This window comes from Zootoca vivipara, chromosome 13, assembly GCF_963506605.1.
Source record: "Zootoca vivipara chromosome 13, rZooViv1.1, whole genome shotgun sequence".
Classification (NCBI taxonomy): Eukaryota; Metazoa; Chordata; class Lepidosauria; order Squamata; family Lacertidae; genus Zootoca; species Zootoca vivipara.
Genome location: NC_083288.1, coordinates 13575993 through 13598154, shown reverse-complemented (window position 1 = coordinate 13598154; position 22162 = coordinate 13575993). Strand labels below are relative to the sequence as shown.

Sequence of the window (22162 nt, the reverse complement as noted above, 5' to 3'; positions counted from 1 at the left end):
AAAGGACACAATTGCCCCTACCTGGCTCCGTGGTTTCTAAGCGCAGTTCCAGGTGCTAGTGTTAGAATGGCTTGAGTCCTACATGTCTTCGGTGCTGTTTCTTTCTGTATGTTCCATTGCGATCACTGCTGTTTGGTTCTTTGTCCTGGCCTTTGACACCCAATATATGTGCTTCAGGGGAGGGACACTGTCTCAGTGGTTTAAACCAGTGTTTTTCAACCTTTTTTGGGCAAAGGCACACTTGTTCCATGAAAAAAATCACGAGGCACACCACCATTAAAAAAGTTAAAAAATTTGAGAAACGCTGGCCTAGGGGAGGGGAATGTCTGTGCCACTAGCTGTGGGGAGCCTCCTTTTACAGCAGCAGTCTATCCCCAATAATTTAGGTGCCAGGGGTTAAACAAGTGGAGACAAGGCATTTTCATAAGAACCTAAGAAGAGCCTGCTGGATCAGGCCAGTGGCCCACCTAGTCCAGCATCCTGCCCTCACAATGGCCATCCAGAGGCCCCATTGGGAAACCCACAAGCAGGATTCAGGCACAAGACCACTTTTCCCCTCCTGTAGTTTCTGGCACCTGGCATCCAGAAACACTGCTGCTTCCAAATGTGGCCGGGCAGAGGAGAGCCCTCAACAGGTTGCCCTCTCCTCCACGAAACCCACCGATGTTGGTGGTCATCACTGCCTCCTGTGGGAGGGAGTTCCTAAGTTTAACAATGTGCTGCAGTTAGGAAGTCCGTCCTTTTACCTTCACTTCCAGTGCCAGGACCTCTGACCTGCTCTGCGTGCCCTTCCCACGTGCATTGCAAGGTTTGCTCCCTTAAGGGAGAGGATCTAGGGGAGAAAGGGGGTGCTCCCTTCCTGCACTCCCACCCTAGCCCCCCACCATCCCTTGTCTCTCCTCCTCTGCACCTTTCCAACACCCACCCACCCACCCAAGGTCCCTTTATTATTGAACGTGGTGGTCATCTGCTCACCCTACTGAAAGCTGCAAAGGAGCCATTCTGCCCCCTCCAGCGAGGAAGATGAGTCCATTACTGACCTCCCCTTCCGCCCGCCCCCACTAGTGTTATTAAGCCTCTCTAGGAATTGGATTCTTTGGATTTAACCATTATAGATCCACTTGAAATTCCCTTTCCCCCCACCCCCGCAAGTGGTGCCTCCCGGGCCGAATTTCAAGGCAAGAAATTACCTTTACCTTTTCACGCAGCTTGCTACATTTGTACGTAAGTGAAGAAAGAATGCACATATCGAGTCAGCAAGAGGAGCGAGAGCGAGACAAACAGCAGCAGCAGCACCCGCCGGCCGCCTCTCACGTCCGAGGCCATGGTGGTGGCTGTTGAGAGCTGCGCTCGCCCCGCGTCGTGACCCGGCCGGCTTCCTTTCCGGTGGGTTAGTGTTGAGTGATGGCGGCCGCCAGGCACGTGACAAGGCAGCAAATCGCCCTTCTCGTCGCCGCACGTGTGTGCCGCGGAACAGCGGTTGAGAAACGCTGGTTTAAACCACTGAGCCTTTTGGGCTTGCTGATCGTAAGGTTGGCAGTTTGAATCCATGTGACAGAGTGAGCTCCCGTTGCTGTCCCAAGTCCTGTCAACCGTTTGAAAGCATATCCGTGTGAGTGAGTAGATAAATAGGTACCAGGGATTTGTCATCTTTCCGCAGGGCCTGCAAGACAGAGCTGTTCCGCCTGGCCTTTGGGTTAGACTCAGACTGACCCCTGTGTTTTCCTCCCTCATGGCTTGGATTTATGGACTACTTGAAATGATGCTGCATTTAAAATTTTAATACTGTATTTTAATCTGTATTTTAATTAATTGTTTTTATGTTTTATTGTAATTCTGTTGGTGTCAGCCGCCCTGAGCCCGGTTTTTGACTGGGGAGGGCGGGGTATAAATAAAAATTTATTATTATTATTATTTATTACCACTGCGGTGGGAAGGTAAACACCATTTCTGTGTGCTTTGGCACTTGTCACAGTGTTCTGTGTACCAGAGAAGGTTTAGTCATGCTGGCCACATGACCCAGAAATACTGTCTGAGGACAAATGCCAGCTCCATCGGCCTGAAAGCGGAGATGAGTGTCGCACCCCAGAGCCAAATTCTACTGGACTTAACTGTCCAGGGGTCCTTTACCTTTACGTGCTTCAGGGTTCACCCTATTCTTGTGAGTGTAATGTGTTTTAACTTTTAAGTTTTAAATTTAAAATTGTTCTAACCTCCCCTGAGGAAAAATAAGAAGTAGAATGGATCACATGTGGGCACAAGGATACATGGTGCATGCCCTAGGCTGCACATTTCCCTGCCATTGAAGGTATTCCTAGGTTCAAGAGTTGCTTTGGAAGTGCAGGCTTTGGCCTGGATTTTATTGGGGAAAAGATTGAGCTTTCAATGTGCAATGTTGGAGCTGAACAGACTTTTTTTTAAAAAAAAAAATGGGGGGTGAGCTTTAGATACAAACAAAGAATACAGTGTCCAGAAGTGCTGGATTAAGCCGCATGCCGGAGGGGAGCTTTATGTTGAGACATGTTTTGGGCTACTTCACTTGAACCTTTCATGAGCACAGCTTTTTTAATCCCACAAAATCGCTAATGTGGCCATTCCGCTGCTTGCATATAAAACATGTTGATTTGCAAACTTAGAAATACATAACGTCTAGACCTGGTTTCCTGTTCCTTTTTGTGCCTGTCTGCTCTCCAAAGGGTGAAGAACATGCTGTTGAAATCCAACTGTGTCCTGGAAGCCTTTGGCAATGCCAAAACCAACCGAAACGACAATTCCAGCCGGTTTGGAAAGTATATGGATATCAACTTTGATTTCAAAGGGGACCCAATAGGTGGGCACATCAATAATTACTTGCTGGAAAAGGTAAGTTTGCCTTGCCAATAAAAAAGCCATCATCATTTTTTGTGGACTTATTTTATAAATGATGAGAAGGATTACCATATTGTATGCATCTGCTGAGGAGAGCTCGTGGGATAAGAACATGCCTTACTCCCAGCAGGACAAAAATCAAAAGAGTTGGCTTTAACATAGTGAGCTTTCCAGAAAATAAAATCACAGCAGATGTCAAATGCCATGGTTTTCAAATAGAGGATCATGCCGCAGTAACAGAACTTTCTATTACATGTTCAGTCATGGGTTGATGAAAATCTCACTTAAAAATGGACTAGATGATGGGACTGTTTTGCTTTGCGTGACTATGAGAGCTGGCTGGCTTTCATGTGGATTCCTGTGACAGCATCTGGTGTTTGGGGTGTGTGGTTTTTTTGGTGTTTTTTTAAGCATCTGCATTTGTTGCCCTCGAGCCTCTTTGCAGAATGAATGTAGTCTCAGCCTCTCTCTCTCTCTCTCTGTCTCTCTCTCTCTCTCTCTCTCTCTGTCTCTGTCTCTGTCTCTCTCTGTCTCTCTCTCTCTCTCTCTCTCTCCATCTCAGTCTCAGGGGTTATTCCATATTTGGTACTCATATGCCCATTTGCTCATAGTGACACACTTGGGGTAATTTATTTATTACAATTATATCCCATCTCTCCCCCCCAAAAAAAGAACTTGAAGTGGTGTGCACAGTTCTCCTCCTCACAACAACAGTATAGGTTCGACTGAGAGGCAATGACTGGCCCAATATCACTCAGTGAGTTTTATGGCAGAGTGGGCATTTGAACCCTGCTTTCTCAGCTCCTAGTCCAACTGTCTTAACGACTACATTGCACTCAGTCTCAGCCATTATAGCTGTGATGGCTTGCAAGGCATTTTAGTGATTTATTTTGGGTTTTTAAAAAAGTGGTGTTGGTTTCTCTCTCAAATTAAAACACGAAGGTATTTGAAGAATATTTTGATTGCAGATTGTAGATGTAACTTGATTTAGGATGCATCCTTTGTACTCTACTTGATTTGCATGACATTGTAAAACAATAAAAATGAATTAAAAAAAAAACACAAATTAAAACACGAAGGCATTTCGGCTGGTTTGGTAAGCATCCTATGTTTGTAGGAGTTGGCCCAGTTTGGTTCATTTGGAACAGGCCCTAGACAGTTGCGCGGGAAGGGGGTGCGGTCCACCCTGGGTGTCATCACTGGGGTGTGTGTGACAAAATGAGTTGTGTTTTTTTAAAAAAAATTGGGCTCATGAAACTTTTTAGGAGTGACGTGGTGACTTAGGTGCCTGCAGGTTCTGAAATGCCTACTGCCTCTCCCTCAGCCGCCCTATAGCTGAGGGGAAGGCAGCGGAGAAGCAGATCGCCCCGCCCCTAGCTACAGGACACGCTCCCACACCAGGCACCCGAGCGGCTCGCTACACCGCTAGCCTTAGATACAGTACTTGAGAAGAGTTCTGAAATCTTGGATTACCTAAATTCTAATGGAAACAATACCCAATTTGGCATTCCCATGTCCTCTTTCAGCCAGCTTTTTTTGTTGCTCTAAAGTGCTTACTAGTAACTTTTGGGCATTCCATCACACCTTTAAGGGGCTCAACAAATAGACCATAACTGTCCTGCGCCTCTGTTATAAATCCAAAGTGTAACTGCTGCCAGTGCTCTTTACCTAGTTGCTTGTTCAATTGCAGTACTAAAAACCCCCACCAACACCACATATTTGTATCAGACTTTTCAATGTGGGGCGGGGGGGGGGCATTGATGGCAACAAGTCATCAAAAATTTACAAACAGATTAAGTACATTAAAACAGTGTAGACCTGTTACTAACTAAGTAACTAATAACCAAAATAACTAAGTAACTAATAGCCAAAACTCAGAGGTTTCCCACTCTTGATGTTCTGGCCTGAGCCCTCCAAAACTTTGCTATGACACCACTGATGCCTTAGTCAAGAGACTTAAGCTATGTTGGGTAGCTAAGCCAACTTGTAATCTTTCCCTTGTTTCTTGTGCTTCTCTCTAGTCACGGGTGATTGTGCAGCAGTCAGGAGAGCGCAACTTTCACTCCTTCTACCAGGTGAGCTGTTAGCTTGATATGCTAAGGTGAAATCAGCAGCCTTGTAAGTGAGTGCCTCTGAATTCACAGGAAATACTGCTTGATTGCTTTTTGCAGTGTCCCTCATTGTGTGTAAAATTTTCAACAGATGCCACATCCCACTTTGCTCACTAGTCCATGCAGGGTATATGCTTGGCTTTGATTTGTCATTTGCTAAATACAGTAATTTACAGATCATCAGCGCCATCCCCTTGCTCTGCTCAAAGGCAGGCTCTTCAAGCCTTACTCATCCAAATCTAATCCTCATTGGGTTTTTTGTTTTTGTTTCTTTTGGAGGGGTTGGTGATGCTGGTTCTAGATACAGATGGAAATAATTTCCCTATACTTCCGGCAAGCAATTAGAGTAACTGGCAGGGGCGTACCCAGGATCAAAACTAGGGGGGCCAAGGGGCGGGGCTAAGGCACGGGAGGGAAGGGAGGAAGCACGCAGGGCGGGGGGGGGAGGAGCCAGAGCGCGATGTCTGCCGGGCAAGGGGGCCGCCGGCGGCAGCAGCAGGAGCTGCTGAGTTCAATGGGACTTGCTCCCAGGGAACAGCGCACAAGAGGGCAAGCTTCTTAGCGCCCGCTCCACCAAGCGGCACTAATGTGGTGGTCTTTTAAGGTGTCCCGCATGCCCAGAAGCACTCTCCTTTTTTCTTTTCCCCTCCTCTGAACGCAGTTCAGCAGCAGGATCGGCGGCAGCAGGATCCTGCATTCAGAGGATTGTGGGCCTGTGTGCAGGAGCTGTACACAGGCATGGGCAGAAGAAAGATTGGGATCTACTGATAGTTCTCTGGGTCATTTGCAGTGAATTAACAAGGATTTCTGACTACTAATAGCTTTAATAATAGAACCAACAAAGGTTACTTTTTCCACATAAATTGGTATTGAAAACAAATCCCTAAGCTTACTTAGAATATGCTCCGAGGAACTCCTATTCATCATTTCTAACTATATCTCTTTCGTACCTGGCTTTGGTAGGTATATCTTGGGGTTTTAGAAACAGAGAAAGTGGATTCAATGAACCTGAAGTCTGCCCACCCCTACTGTACAGCTTTTAGAACTTTTAAAGTACTTTAATTGTTGATAATAACAATAGTATAAAAGCTGAAAAAGAAATTAATTTGGATAAATGACTCTCCGACTTTCTCTTCAGCTACTCCAAGGAGGTTCTGAACAGCTGCTACGTTCCTTACATCTACATAAGGATTTATCTGCATACAGCTATATTGCTACTGGAATGCAGTTAAAGGTGAGGTTGTTGCCAACTTATGAGGAATCTCTTTTTCTTGGTCCTTCTGAATTGTGGCATGATCAGCCATACTATGGACTCTGTGCAGTTCCAGCTGAATTTATGCACTTATGCCACTTTAGTTGGCTGGTTTGGGCATAATGCTAATAGTTTAGCATTGTGAGAATAAGCCTTGGAAACACGTGATCCTCCCTTCCTCCTAAAGAAAGGTCACACAGAGGAATTAGAAAACTTCTGATTCAGTTTTGGATTGACCACAAACCTGCACAAGCTGCAGTTGTTTCTACCAATGTTGAATGGAAACAGTCCAATAGATTTAGACCAGGTGTCCCCAAACTAAGGCCCGGGGGCCGGATGCGGCCCAATCGCCTTCTAAATCCGGCCCGCGGACGGTCTGGGAATCAGCATGTTTTTACATGAGTAGAATGTGTCCTTTTATTTAAAATGCATCTCTGGGTTATTTGTGGGGCATAAGAATTCATTCATATTTTTTTTTCAAATTATAGTCTGGCCCCCCACAAGGTCTGAGGGACAGTGGACTGGCCCCCTGCTGAAAAAAGTTTGCTGACCCCTGATTTAGACAAATCTCTTTCTTCTGACGTAGATCATGCAGCAGAGTTGACTAAGGCAGTTTCCGTTCCCAAACCAATCTGAAATTAATCCAGATAATCAGCTTTATTCCAAAGTGTCTATGGAGTTGTCTGACCACCACCCACTTGAGTACCTTGTCCCCAAAATGCAAATATATGAGATTGACCGAGAGTTGCCTAGTTTAACAGGGTCAAGCAATGGTTTCTTAAAATAGAGAGTCACAACTGCCTCCTTAAAACCACGAGAAACATTCATTTAAAAGAGAGAAGGGGAGAAAAAGAATGCTGACCATCTATAGTTAGATTTTGCTTTTCCTGGATTATACCAGCACATTGTGGCTTCAAATTCTCCACATGCCTTGTGTACATCCTTTGGTAAAATAGGCTGAAACAATTGGTTATCTAAGGCTGAAACAATTGGTTATCTAATTAGATAACAATTGGTTATCTAATTGGCAATTGGTTATCTAAGGCTACTAGCCATGATGGCTATGTTCTGCCTCCACTGTTGGAGGCAATATGTCTCTGAATACCACTTAATATGAATCACAGGTGTGGAAAGTGTTTGTTGCACTCGGGTCCTGGGCTTCCTACAGGCATCTGGCCGACCACTGTGAGAACAGAATGCTGCACTAGATGGGCCATTGGCCTGATCCAGAAGGCTTTTTAGTGTTCTTAACTAAGTGGCTTTTCAGCACATTCTCTGCAATCAGTGTGGCATGTGAAATAGATTATCCACTATAGGTTATCCACTATATACTGAAGGCATATAGACTTCTACCTGATGTTAAATTGACTCTGAGGAGGAGTCGTAGCTCAAACCACACACAGGACGTTTTCTGTTTTCAGATTAAATATTGTGCAATATCTACAGGTTTTTTCTTCTTCTTTTCAGCTCACCACTGCAGAAATGTCCGCCATGATTTTTCTTGTCTATTATTGCACCCTCAGTGTGCGTGCAATGGTATTGCATCTGATTAATTTGCTGTTGCTGCTGCTTCTTTTTCAGTGTTCTATTAATGATGGTGCTGACTTCAAAGCTGTGGCTGATGCTATGAAAGTAATTGGATTTGAACCAGAGGAGACTCAGACAGTATACAAAATTCTAGCTACCATTCTCCATTTGGTGAGTAAGAGGGCGCCATGTACACAAAGATGGCTCTCTGGGCTGCTAAAATGCTGAGGGTTTATGTATGTGCGTGTGTTGATTTAAGGAATAATCAGAGTGAGAGCGAGAGAGCACACTTTGATTGAGTGGCATTATGACAGAGCTGCAGCTCTGAAAGAGCAGACCACTTGTTTCTTCACAAATTCAACATTTCCTGTCAGTACCAAGCGAATGTAGAGATTGCTACTCTCTTCTGTCCAAATCTCATATTGGACCTGACTGAGGAAAGCTGTTGAATGCTTCTCAAATTTAATTGCCTGGGATGATTGGCACATTTTAGGCTTAGAATCCCTTCACTGGGGAGGGAGTAGAATACTCTGTACCGTACCAGCATATAGTTCTTACGTGGAACTTGTCTAGCAGATATGCAGATACCGTAAGCCAGTAATCAAGGTTTCATTTTTAAATGAATTTATGACAAATGTCTCAGTGTTTTGGCAGAAGACCTGACTCCAGCTCTGTTACTTAATACTGAGGTGGAAGTTGAGTTCCTAGAACACTGGAGGCGAGGGCACAAATTATTTGTTCTGCCTCCTTTGCATTTGCGTCCTGTAAATTGACTGGAATAGTAGGTTTTGGGGTTGTTGTTGTTTTTTTTTTAAGGAGATTGGAGTGGAGTGAAAGTGTGAGGGAGAGCAGCTACAGACAGCCTCCTCCCATCCTGAGCACAAGTTCATCTCCCAGCGCCAGTGGGAGTGGGGAGGGGGATGTCTCTAGCGGGGAATCAGGAAGTAGAAGGCACAGCTCAGGTAGGGTAGCAGAGCCACTGCTCCGCTCAGGAGAGGAAATGGGAAGCAGGGAAAGCGCGACCAGAAGACCGCTCCCGCCGACCCCGGAATTGCGTAAAAAGCGCCGGGGGCGGAGATTCAATGTTCCCAGGCTACTTTGTTGGAGGAAAACGCGGGAATCTCCATTCGGAGGTTCTGACCCAGACTGACAACATCTACATAGTACTGACTCTGCACTGTAAATAGTTTGCACTGAATAAAAGCATGAAAAGGCGACGTTGTGAGGAGTCTTTACTCTAGAGTAGCCGCTACTGCGCCTGTGACAGAAAGAATTGGAGCTTGAGCCTTTTCAGCAACTTGGGAGCTGCTTCCCAACAAAGATCTTCATGAAGCTGCATTTATCTGTAACAGAAAAGAGAAACTCGCCAGAAAGAGAGTTAAAAGGACTTCTCATTTGGGATGCCTGAGGCATCCAATATGCTGGGTTTGGACGTCCCGTTGCTCAGAAAGACGGGGAACATGTGATAAAGCTCCGCCTTCAGTTCATTCCTTGCCTTTGCAAGGACAGCCTTCTCTCTCACTTTGCCTTGGATGACTTCAGGATTTCCCCTCTTTATCTATTTTTGTTTTACAGTTGTTCCTAGATCTCTAGTTTTTTCTTCCATCTTCTTGGTTTTTGTTTTTGCTTTAAAAAAAATCCCCTTAAATGTGCTGTGTCTTTTGTCTTTTGCCTCTCCTCCTTTCCCCATGGCTCCGTTTAGAGAAGGCAGGCCACAAAGGAAACAGTTCAGCGTGAGAGAATAGTTAAATGTAAAAAAATCACAGGTGCCTGAGACTGAGTCTCTAGCCGTAAACCTCTGTAGTCGGCCTGCTCCTACAGCTTAAGAATGCTCCGACTTGGTGTCTCAGTCGCACCTGGAATTAATATGGGTGTCTGCTTCCCAAGCACCATCTCTCATCCTCCCAGGGAGTCCCAATATGCCAACTGCTGCCACTAGATGGAATCAAACACCAAGGAGCAACAAACGAGCCACAGAGATGTTGATCTCACCATATCAGGTGGTGTGGAAAGAGTTCACAAAGAGGGCAGGCCCCTTTGATGCCATTTTGGGTTCCTCATCATCTTCCTGCCAAGTGTCATCTTGGAAGGGTGTGGCCCAGACCATTCCCCATTATGACCAGCAGTGGCCTTCCTGCTATATTCAGCTCTCAGGAAAATGTCGTCTCTTTTCCCCCCCCCTCCCCCAGCATCAGCTAGCACCGCATCTCTGTATCCTATAGCTCTCCCTCGACTTCCCTCAACTTATCCAGGGGTCCCCCTCAGCGTTATTATATTTTTATATTAAAAGAAGGTGGTGTTGGAATAATGAAGCTGTTATTGTTGGCATAAATGGCCAGTTAGTTCACTAGGAATAGGAAAGGGAGTCTAAGAACTCTTTTAGAATCTTCTCCAGCTGGTCCTGATTCATCCGATATCAGCAGATTGGACCTGCACAAAGCAACCATCCAACTGAGCCACATCCTCACACAGTATTCTTCAGATGGCTCCAACCAAGGTTCCCCTGTGCCACATGCACTTAAAGTGGGTTTCATTTTCTCACCTTCTCAGTTCTCCTCCTTTAAGGTCATCTTCTTAATGGCTATCGCCACCACTTGCAGAATCTGTGCTAGGAGCCGTCAGCATCAAAAACCATCTGCTTTTTTTTCCACTAGCACAAGATTCAACCTTTATTCCAAATATTGCTTTGGACTTCCATAGTGAACAAGAACTGATTTTCCCTTCCCTTTGCTTGTGCTCCTCTCAACCAAGAGAGAGTATATGGTATAAGCTGGATGTTCAAAGAGCACTGAAGAAGTACATTAAAAATACATAGTACATTTCTGATTCCCTTTTTCAATTCCTTTCAACCTCGAACCGTGGGAGGGAAAGCCTCAAGCACTATCCTAGCCATATGGCTCAAAACTCGTATTTTTCTGGCATATAGAGACCCAACAACTCCCAAAGGATAAGAACATCAGTGTCAATATTTTCATTCTCTCCCATTGCTGGATGTGTGATTGTTACATCACATGTCTGTGTTTACATTCCATGCTTGGAAAGTGTGGGAAACGGAAGCCAGTCCTATCTAGTCCGTTGTATTGTACTTTTGTACTCTCCCTCTCTCTTGGAGAAGATGTGAGAAGGACGCCATGATTCCTTTGTCCTGTATATATTACTTAATAAACTTAGATGCCACACCTCATGGCCTCGGCTTCCAGCTTTACTCTGCTGTTTGAGTGTGTGCATATCTTCAGATATGTATTGCTGCTGCGCACCAGGACTGAAGAGTTACAAAACATCTTGTGCTGTGCTCCAGACGGAAGACGCCCAGAGAGGTTTCCAGTGTGGGGGATTTGCATCATCACCTCCCCCCGACATTTCCCACACAGAGCCCAATCAACAAGGGCAGCAGTAGCTTCAATGGCTTTTCCCATTAGTGCTCCTTTCTTAGAGATTTGTCAGGTAGCCACATGGAAGTCTTCTTTAGCTTTTAACAAACATTACAGAATAGGCACCTCTCCTGAGGTGGCCTTTTGAAGGAGAGTGCTTTAACATATTCTCCCGCCATCATAATATTTTCCACCGACTCGTGTGGCTGGAATGAATGAGGCATCCAATCCTCACCCTAGCAAAACCACTGATCAGGGGATCTCATATACAGTGGTACCTCTGGTTGCGAACGGGATCCGTTCCGGAGGCCTGTTTGCAACATGAAAAGTCCACAACCTGAAGCGCTGTATCTGCGCAGGTGCGCGGTGTGATCTGGCGCTTGTGTGCATGCGCAAAGCGCGATTTAGCGCTACTGCGCATGCGCAAGTGGCGAAACCCGGAAGTAACCCCTTCTAGTACTTCCAAGTTGCCGCGGGACGCAACCTGAAAAGACATAACCCGCAGCGGACGTAACATGAGGTATGACTGTGCCTTCAACACTGGGAATTTGTCAAAGCCTCCAGCTCATATCAGGCAGTTCCTTTCCCCAAAAGAAGGAATTACTGAACTCCTGGAGCAACATTCTTTTGTTTCAAATTATTTTGGTCCTGGACTTCTTTCCGAAATCTCTGTCTCAAGCTTTTTTCCATGGGATGGAAGCTTAATGATTTGATTTAATTTAATTTAAAACAAATTTCCTTTTAACAAAGTCACTTAAATTAGGGCTGCCATACGTCCGTCCGGACGTTACTGGGATTTCCCAGACATTACTGGGATTTCAAAGGTGGAATTGCCATCCCGGAGAAATTTCCAAAAGGCAGCACTTTTTTCTGGATCTTTGGCAAGTAAATCGAAAATTTTTGTTTTTTGGCACAACAACTTTGGCGGTTTTCTATAAAAAAATAGAAAGAAGCTCAAGAAATTTGGTGTCTTCCTAACAATTTGCTCAACAACATTCGGGGTGTCCTGGTCTTTACTTTCTTCACAGCAACCCTACTTAAGGTAAATACAAAATAAAACAAAATGCAAATAACATTCCATGTTGGGGTGGAAAATTATAAATGTTCAATAATTCATTTAGTACATTGGGAACTATGGTCAGTGTTTGTCATTTTTATATCTGTTGTGCAAATATATACATACATGGAGTCCAGATGATGGGGAACTTCCCTTATATGCTGTTGTCTTTGAAAAGTTGCTTTCTCATATGCTGCTAATGCAGATAAACCTTTTGATTGGAGCACCAATCTCTTTGCCACCATTAGTACACCGTCGGAAATTTGCTTTTTTAGTTCTCATGTGTCCTCAGAACCCCAGGTTAACTGTTGGCTTCAGAGGTTGCCTGGTAGAACCCTTATGGCAGGGGTATTCTTTGACCTAACTGGGATGCATTAAGGAAATTGCATCTGTCTGAAAGCACTGCCTGTATCAGAAGTGCCATTTGCTGCCTAGACTCAGGGAGAATGAATGTCCTTAATTTTTTTTCAATCTTTCCACAGGGCAATTTGAAGTTTTCTGTGGATGGTGACATACCTGTCATTGAAAACAGCAAGTTAGTGTCTGTCATTGCTGACCTGCTCGCAACCAAGGCTGACATGGTGGAGAAGGCCTTGCTTTTTCGAACTGTTGCTACCGGCCGGGACATCATTGATAAACAGCATACAGAGCAAGAAGCCACCTATGGCAGAAATGCGTTTGCAAAGGTGGATGTAGATACACTCCTGCCAACTTGGAAGTTTCGGTTTATTCTTACAGTGGTTGTTTCGTTCTGTGTCTTCATACTTTTCACCCACGCAGATATGCACACATAAATTGATAGCCAGCATCTTCAGTTTTTTGCCCACACATTTCTTTATTAGCCATTTGCCCATTTCACCTCAAGGTGAATCTTTCTTGCCATAGGGCAGGCACCCCCAAACTGCAGCCCTCCAGGTGTTTTGGCCTACAACTCCCATGATCCCTAGCTAACAGGACCAGTGGTCAGGGATGATGGGAATTGTAGTCCAAAACATCTGGAGGGCCGAAGTTTGGGGATGCCTGCCATAGGGGATCAGACAAATGTTGGGTTGGGGTTTTTTTTTTTTTTTTTTAGACATCTGTTTTGAGTAGTTTTATGCCTTGGGGAGACAGGTTTGTATCCTTGGAGACTTATGGAGCCTTGAGAATGCAGAACTCTCTGGACAATATAACCAATATACAGTGGTACCTCGGGTTACGAACTTAATTCGTTCCAGAGGTCCGTTCTTACCCCAAAACCGTTCTTAACCTGAGGCACGCTTTCGCAGCCAGCGCACAATTTCCGTTCTCATCCTGGGGCAAAGTTCTCAACCTGAGGTACTACTTCCGGGTTAGCGGAGTTTGTAACTCGAAGTGTTTGTAACCTGAAGTGTTTGTAACCCGAGGTACCACTGTACTCTGGGAAAGAGCACCAAGCAATGTCTGAGACGGAGCAACTATTTTTTTTTCCTCGGTGAGAATTGTCCACTGGCCCAGGGGTGATGGGAGAACCCGTAGACTTTACCACAGATAAGAATATTGGTTTAACATACCTTGGTTTGAAGGTATCTGAAGAAGTGTGCATGCACACGAAAGCTCATACCAAAATAAAAACTTAGTTGGTCTTTAAGGTGCTACTGAAGGAATTTTTTTAATTGGTTTAACATGTTTAGCATCTCCAGTGTCTTGCAAATTGACATCACAGTAAAACCTAAAGCAGCTAGAGAGCAACCTGTAGTTAACCTAGGCTAGTTTCCTTAAACTTTGTTAGGATTTTGACAGCTGGTTACATATTCCCCAGTTTCCTATTAGAGTGCTACAGAAATGCATCACAAAGCTGAATGCTAACTAAACCCGAGCAGCAGAAACGAAAAATGACCCTGGATATTCTTTTGGTTTGAAGGCAATATACGAGCGCCTTTTCTGCTGGATTGTGACACACATCAATGACGTGATTGAAGTCAAGGACTACAACAGCACAGTTCATGGGAAAAACACTGTAATCGGGGTCCTTGATATCTATGGCTTTGAGATCTTTGACAATAACAGGTGAGGTGTCTTGAGAGGGTTAGGCATATCACTTAAATTGTTTCCAGTTGCGGAATTAATTAATTATTTCAATATGTTTTTGCTTTAGTTTTGAACAGTTCTGTATCAATTACTGCAACGAGAAACTGCAGCAGCTCTTCATTCAGCTTGTTTTGAAGCAAGAGCAAGAGGAATATCAGCGTGAGGGAATTCCGTGGAAGCATGTGAGTAGATAAGCCAGAGCGTTCCAAACTGTGTGCCACGGCACTTTTAGGGTGTTGGCTGCACTGTGTAGGTGTGTCACGCAAACACGCCCTATGCTTCTCCCGGGCCTGGAAACGGGTTAGTTTAACTTCCAGTTTGCTAGTAAAACTGAATTACTGTGTCATGAAATGATGCATGTCTAAAAGGTGTGTCACCAACATGAAAAGCTTGGAAAGCTCTGAGATGAGCAGTCGGACAAAGCCAACATGGATTTGAAGATGCCAGGTGTTAGCGATTCTACACCAGCAGGTAGCTATTCAAAGCTCAAAAGAGAGGGATTTAGAATGGGAGAGCCCTCCATCCCCAGCCACGGAGAGTCGAGTGCAGACCCATTCCATTCTGCAGGATTTTTAGTGGTGCTTTGAAACTGGAGTAAAGCCATAGGGGAGTTCGATAGATTTGCCTGAAATGACCTGAAATACCAGAACTGAAATTGGAATAAATTTTGACAGTGAGCGCAACCTTTAAGAGTGAAGACACTGCTTGCATTTCTAGGTAAACGTAAACTGGCGCTTGCTTCTCTGTTTCCCTACAATTGCGTGCCTGCAATCGAGAGAGAAAACATTCCTCACTTACCGTAGTTGGATCACTGTTGCAAATAACCCTGCTTGAACCACTCTGCAGATTGACTACTTCAACAACCAGATCATTATTGACCTAGTGGAGCAACAGCATAAAGGAATCATTGCCATTCTGGATGATGCCTGCATGAATGTCGGCAGAGTCACTGATGGGATGTTCTTGGAGGCTCTTAATACCAAACTGGGCAAACACGCTCACTTCTCCAGCAGAAAGGTACTCCTTTGTGTGTGTATAATAACTTCACTTGACTAAATCAAGCTTGGGGGTCAACCTAAATCAACCTATATCCTACCCTTTCACAGTGAGAACGATGTTCAGTTTTGAACAAAATAGCAAACCAGATGCAGCTTGCTTTGCTCCTGTTTGTCATGAGGAAAAGCAGGGAACAATGCCTACTGCAGTGCTTACACTGCTGGGTGTTGTAGTGGACTGGCTGGATGCAAAGGAGAGATGGGAGGCACCAGCCAGGGAACCCCCTAAGGAACCCCCAGGGAAGAAGGCTCAGAACCTGGGGATTGGTGGTGGAACGATGACGAGTGGTCAGAGGGAGAAGGAGCAGATCTGGGGGAGGGGAAGGGTCTGAAGTAGAAGAGGTGACAGGGTTTAGTGAACAAGAAGAGGCTGTGGCAGAGCACAGTTCAGACTCGGAGGCAGAAACAGAATCCAGGGAGTCTTCCCCTCCTGCTGCAACCAGCTCCCCTGGTCTCCTAGAACACAACGAGAAATGAAAGAGGCAGAGCAGAGTTGGGTTGTGCGCAGACGCATCCTGAGTCCTGGTGGGCACTTCAGCTGTTTCATTGGGGCAAGACCCTCCTAGAAAGGGTTGCCTGAGACCACTAGGTCAGAGCTGTGGTTGGTTTCCTTGAATAGAGAATAAACTTCACTGGTCTCGGTTGATTTATTGGTTTGTTGCTGACCTATGCCTGCTTCCAGCCCTGACAGATGTCCACTTTGTCATCTCATATCGTATTGCCCATGCACTTTGTAAGTCTGGTCTCAGCGCTAAACACTGAGATTCTCAGGGCCAAACACTGAGATTCTCAGAGTGCAAATTCCACCTTTGCAGGGTGAGCTCAGAAGAAATAAACAGCACACGCTGCTTAGGTAATTAAGACATCCAGAGAGAGAGAGAGAGAGAGAGAGAGAGAGAGAGAGAGAGAGAGAGAGATCTAGTTCTCATCAAGGTGCTAAAACTTTAGATGGAAATTCCCGTAATGTAATATTCTTTCATGGGGGAAAAAATCTATTCCCAAAAAATAAATGAAAAATAGGGTTTTGGGGGACAAGGCTGGAACGCTTTTTGGTGTAGTTTTGATTTTTATTTTAATTGGGGGAGTGTGCCATTATGTAAGCCCCTCCCTGTGATCTGAAGTGGTGCAATCCAGACACAGGTTTCCCACCTCAGTGCTTACTGTGCCAAAGCAGCAGTAAAAGGGAACTTTACTCCCAGGCAAGGGATGCAGGTGTTGCTGTGGTCTAAATCACTGAGCCTCTTGGGCTTACCGATTTAAAGTCTTGAAAGGTCGGCAGTTCGAATCCCTGCAATGGGGTGAGCTCCCATTGTTCTGTCCCAGCTCCTGCCAACCTAGCAGTCTGAAAGCACACCAGTGCCAGTAGATAAATAGGTACCCCTGCTGAGGGAAGGTAAATGGCGTTTCCATGCACTCTGGCACTCCTCATGGTTCTCCATGCACCAGAAGCGGTTAACCATGCTGGCCACTTGACCCAGAAAGTTGTCTGTGGACAAATGCTGGCTCCCTCAGCCTGAAGCGAGATGAGCGCCACAACCCCATTGTTGCCTTTGACTGGACTTAACTGCCCAGGGGTCCTTCCCCCCTTTCCCCCCCTTAAATGGGAGCTTAAGTTAGGTTTGCTTGTTCTGTTAATACAGCCATGCTTGTGTTTGTTAACAGAACAAGCAAATCCATGTCTGTACCTCCAGTACCAAATCCTGTCTTTAAGACCCATTGCAGGACAGGTAACAGGATAGGTATATGATGCTGCTTGAGGTTGAAATGTGAAGATGAATGTGACAGGCATTGACCAGACACCTGTTCATTCATCAGAGTTGTCTGTGCGCGAAGATATAAGTCGATGCAGCAGGGCATCTTGGCCCAAAAGTTCTGCATGGCATCTGTGCGTGCCTTTCCCTTCCCTTCAACTGTACTGGGAGGAGGGGAGGCAGAAGCAGGTAGCAAAACAAGCTGGAGTAGTTCTGATGGTGGAAATGATAAGGGAATTTGAGACCATGTGGGGCCCAGGATTATGGGTATGCATGTACAAGGATGGTGGTTGTTTTAGTAGGCTCGGGTGCTGTTTGTAGTTGCCTGAGGTGGACTAAAAATAGGTAGAGTTAACTTGGTGGCTTGTATGGGTACTAGATGAGGTGGTGCCCTCTAATGGTGGTACCAATTGGAAGAAGGGACCACCTGGTATTTGTCTGCAGAGCTTGGACTCAAAGGTGAGAGTAGCCTAAAAAATGTAAGATCCCATGATCTGAAGTACGGCTGTGCATTTTGTTAAGTAAGTTTTGACATTGGAAATGTCAGTTTTGCACTGATATCCAGCAGAGGGAGCAGGAGCCTGCTCAAAATTGCAGGGAAGAACTGGAGCACGAGTTTGGCAAGACGATGATGATGTCACTCGCAGCCAATAGGGACCCGGTTTAAATTCATGTGATATTTCCTAAGCAACTAATTTTGCACGACACAGACAACACCAGCGTTTGATTTATAGTTAAATGACTTCAAAATCCACAGTCAGGCAATGACACAGAATAGTGAGCAAGCTTTTTAATTCTCAGAACTCATCAGGCTGGGTATTAAATAAAATGGGAAGCAGGAGGGAGTGGAGAGAAAAAGCTGGCTTGATGTTGAGCCGCAAAATCTGCATTTAGTCACAGTCTTAAGATGGAGTGTAGGAGATTGCAGACTTACAGCACAGTCCTAATCATGTCTAATCAGAAGTAAATCATTGGATTAAGTGGGGCTTACTCCCAGGTAAATGGGGTTAGGATTGCACCCTTAATTGGATTTGGCTGTGCTACTTGCTATGGAGATTTCAGGTTGCGCCTAGGGCTGATGGGACAAAGGAACAAATAATGGCAAATTCCCTCATTTTTGAAAATGCTGCTGCTACCTGGATCTGTCTCTTGCCCGAAGTGAAACATGTGGTTAGATGATAGAAAGATGACAAAACAGTGTTAACGGCTCTGCCCAATGCTTGCTAGCTTCAAAATCACAGACAGCAGCATGAATAATTTTAAGCCCTGGACAATGGTGATCCCATATTTTGGCAGTGTGCTTAAAGAAAGATATCTTACTTGAAATGAGTCTGCAATGTGGAAAGAGAGCCTCTCACCATGTAGAGCAAATATTATTCTTAATAGGCATGAATGAAAACTATGCTCAAGATAGTTAACACAATACGTACGTAGAACCATATTTATGTAGTTGTTACTGAAATTTGTATCCTGCCCTTCCTCTCCATAGGGTGCCCCATAGGGTGCCCAATAAATCACTGAATTAGTTTGTATTGTAAAACACAAACTGGAAGTAAAGTAGGAGGGAATATCTGTAGTGGTGGCTTTATGTGTTCTTTACAGAGGGTAGGATTTGCAAGTATGGCTGCAACAGAATCAAGCCCATAAAGTATAAGCAAGCTATTCAGAGGAGAGGTGGTTTCCACAGATAAAAGGCTAGGTGTCCAGGAATTTCAGCAGAAATCGTGTTGCCGGTTAATGTTATATTCAGTATCATTGGTCTCAAGTCTTCATTACGCTGAACCTCTTAAATCTGTGTACTGCTGAAACTGAATTTCATTTGATACTTGGAGGGGGAAGGGGAGTGTGTCAAGAGCTCTCCAAATTCCAAGACAAATCGTCTGTGAAGAGAGACTGCTAGATCAGGAGACATCAGGATCAGCTAGAATCTATGATGAGTGAAACCCCCCCCCCCAACTACTGCCAAAAATTGCCTGCATGCTTTTAGAATTCTTTCTGCTATGCTGAGTAATAAGATATTATTTTACTTTGGGTCTTCCTTTTATTTTTACACGAAAGCTCAGGTCCTCATGACTTTGTGTGCTCCTCAACCCCTGTCCACATGCTTCATGGTGCAATCACAAGCTTGCATTCATAAATGTGTTCTCCATAACACTCTTATCGCTTCCTTAATATTTCCAGCAGTTTCTTATAGTGGAAATCCAGGTTTCTCTGTATCCCGCAAAGCAAAACCAATCTGGTATTGCACCGCCCCGGCACCTTGCTGAAAGCAGCAACGGTGACCACAAATATTGAGGCAAGTGTTTATGAAGAGGACAGGACTGTGTGCTTTGGAAACAGTGATCTTGGAACCTCACATTTAATGCTTCAGTACTCCCCTGTGAAGCGTATTGGGTTTTGCATTGGGGCAGATAAGCTCCGAGGGGCTGCTGTGCCCTACATTCTAGTGTCCTAGTTTACAGACAGCAGCACACCGGATATGCAGTCAGCTTGGGGTTTTTGTTTTGTTTTTGTTTTGGTATGTAAAACCCACACAGCAGAAGAAAGCATTTTTGCTCTGCACAAAATAGAAATCTGGGTTACATTACAGGCCTCTTCTCTCTCTTGCCTGATGAAAGGTTCTTGCTAGCTGCACAACTTTGTGCTGGGCAGTGTAAAATCTGCCTTTCTAGCTTGAGTTTTCCCCTTCCTCTCCTCATCCACTCTGAAGAAGATCAAGCCTGCTTCACTCATTATAATTTCCATAAATGAAGCATTTCCACACAGAGGGACTAGAGCAGGGGTGGAGAACCTGTCGTTCTCCAGGTTTTGTAGACTACAGCTCCCACCTTTCCTGACCATTGGTTGTGCTTGCTGTCCAACCACATCTGGAGGGCCACAAGTTCCCCACCCCTGAAGCAGAGGGTCCTTGTGATGTGTGAGTAAGGTCATGAGCAACTACCACCAGTCTGGTAGTTGAAGCATAGCATGATAAAGCCATGCCACAGGTTATGCTAAATGTGCCCTTTTCTGCATGGAGTTAATCACGAGTATTTTTAAGTGGGAAAACAGCCGGCTGGAATATAAGCTCTGAGCCTTTCTCAATCTCAAATCAATTTTTATTACAGCAAAAGCCAGCAATACAGAATATCATAATTCCAAACGAAAGAAAATCAGCAGTAACATCACCAGAAGTAGAACAATTACACAAAAGGAATTTGCAATGTGTCATTCAATAGATGGGATTTACGTTTCTTAATAGCTAAATTGCAGAATTTGGCCACGTAACATGACACTGGGCTTGAGGAATCTTCCTGAAGGAATTTTCGTAAGATTTCGGGGGGAAATTCCAAATAATATTGTAAGGGTGTAAATTTTGATAAAAGGGGTAAAGTAAGTTGAGCTCGTTCTTCACTATAAAATTCACAAAATAAAAGAAAGTGAGTGACCGATTCTACCTTGTTAGACATGCAAGGGCAAAGGCGCTCATGAATTGGTACCCGCATAAATTTGCCGTACAGCACCGCTGAGGGCATTGCCTCAAAGCGGGGCTCTAGAGAAGGCCCATCTGTAAGCTTCGTTAGTGATGTTAGATAAGTAAGGGGCAGCTGTAAAATTAGGCCACGATTTTAGACATCTATAATTCTTTGGGAGTAAGGCATCTTCTTCTTGTAATTCGACATCGTAAAGTCTCTGAGTAATAATTATTTTTGCCTTGTTCCATTAAAAAGATCTCTCTGAGCCTTTCCTTTCACCTACCACTTTTCTCGTGAGTTCCCCCTCCCGGGTGAGTTCTCCCTCACTTCCTGCCAGGCTAACTTCTGCTCTGGGAGCTTGGCTAGAAAAAAATGCTGCTTGGGCGGGAGGAGGCTGCAGGAGGAAAGTGACAGGCGGGGAAAGGTCAAGCACCCCACTGCACTTGAACTTGGTCCCACACTGTGCCCCTTTATTGCTGTTCGCTGGCGACCCAGGTCATCATCTGAATGCTCTCAGCTGCCTACATAACGTTGGCGAAATGAATCTTCCCGATCAGTTTGGATAAATCTCAGCTGCCAGCTACCATGATGAGGATGGATAGATAACTGAGGTGGTAACAGGTGTCTTCTGTAGTGGGGAAGACATTGGGACACACAGGTCGCTGTCATGAAAGCACCTAGAGGAACAAAAGAGAGAGAACCAATAGTTAGCATGGCTCTGTCAAAAACCAGTCGTCAGAGCTTCTCCCCAATGTGAATGATTTACTAGATAAAGCAAAAGCGATTTCAGTAAGACTGAACGTGGGTTTTATTTCTGTGTTGGGAAGACATAATATGTTGTTGTTGTTTGTTTAGTCGTTTAGTCGTGTCCGACTCTTCGTGACCCCGTGGACCAGAGCACGCCAGGCACTCCTGTCTTGCACTGCCTCCCGCAGTTTGGTCAAACTCATGTTCGTAGCTTCGAGAACACTGTCCAACCATCTTGTCCTCTGTCATCCCCTTCTCCTTGTGCCCTTCATCTTTCCCAACACCAGGGTCTTTTCCAGGGAGTCTTCTCTTCTCATGAGGTGGCCAAAGTATTGGAGCCTCAGCTTCATGATCTGTCCTTCCAGTGAGCACTCAGGGCTGATCTCCTTCAGAATGGATAGGTTTGATCTTCTTGCAGTCCATGGGACTCTCAAGAGTCTCCTCCAGCACCATTATTCAAAAGCATCAATTCTTCGGCGATCAGCCTTCTTTATGGTCCAGCTCTCACTTCCATACATCACTACTGGGAAAACCATAGCTTTAACTATACGCACCTTTGTAGGCAAGGTGATGTCTCTGCTTTTTAAGATGCTGTCTAGGTTTGTCATTGCTTTTCTCCCAAGAAGCAGGCGTCTTTTAATTTCGTGACTGCTGTCACCATCTGCAGTGATCAAGGAGCCCAAGAAGGTAAAATCTCTCACTGCCTCCATTTCTTCCCCTTCTATTTGCCAGGAGGTGATGGGACCAGTGGCCATGATCTTGGTTTTTTTGAAGGCATAATATACGATCCCTTAATATGGGATGGGGCACACCTCATTAGATCTCAGGTTCACTCCCCTATATACCATGTTAAAGGAAGGCAAGTGTCGTGTTTGGGAGATATCCAGGAGCACAAATAAATAGTAGTGAGCTAAATGAA

At 44.9% G+C, this 22162-nt stretch overlaps 1 protein-coding gene across 1 annotated transcript in view; it reads left to right on the top strand.

Moving 5' to 3' along the window:
- MYO1D (myosin ID) overlaps window positions 1-22162 on the top strand; it is a 166596-nt gene that overhangs the window by 37275 nt on the left and 107159 nt on the right. Inside the window, exons 4-11 of the mRNA XM_035136261.2 lie at window positions 2697-2862; window positions 4890-4943; window positions 6118-6213; window positions 7813-7929; window positions 12669-12872; window positions 14069-14214; window positions 14303-14417; window positions 15082-15252. Of these exons, the coding sequence (XP_034992152.2) occupies window positions 2697-2862; window positions 4890-4943; window positions 6118-6213; window positions 7813-7929; window positions 12669-12872; window positions 14069-14214; window positions 14303-14417; window positions 15082-15252 (1069 nt within the window). The remainder of the gene's footprint in view (window positions 1-2696; window positions 2863-4889; window positions 4944-6117; window positions 6214-7812; window positions 7930-12668; window positions 12873-14068; window positions 14215-14302; window positions 14418-15081; window positions 15253-22162) is intronic.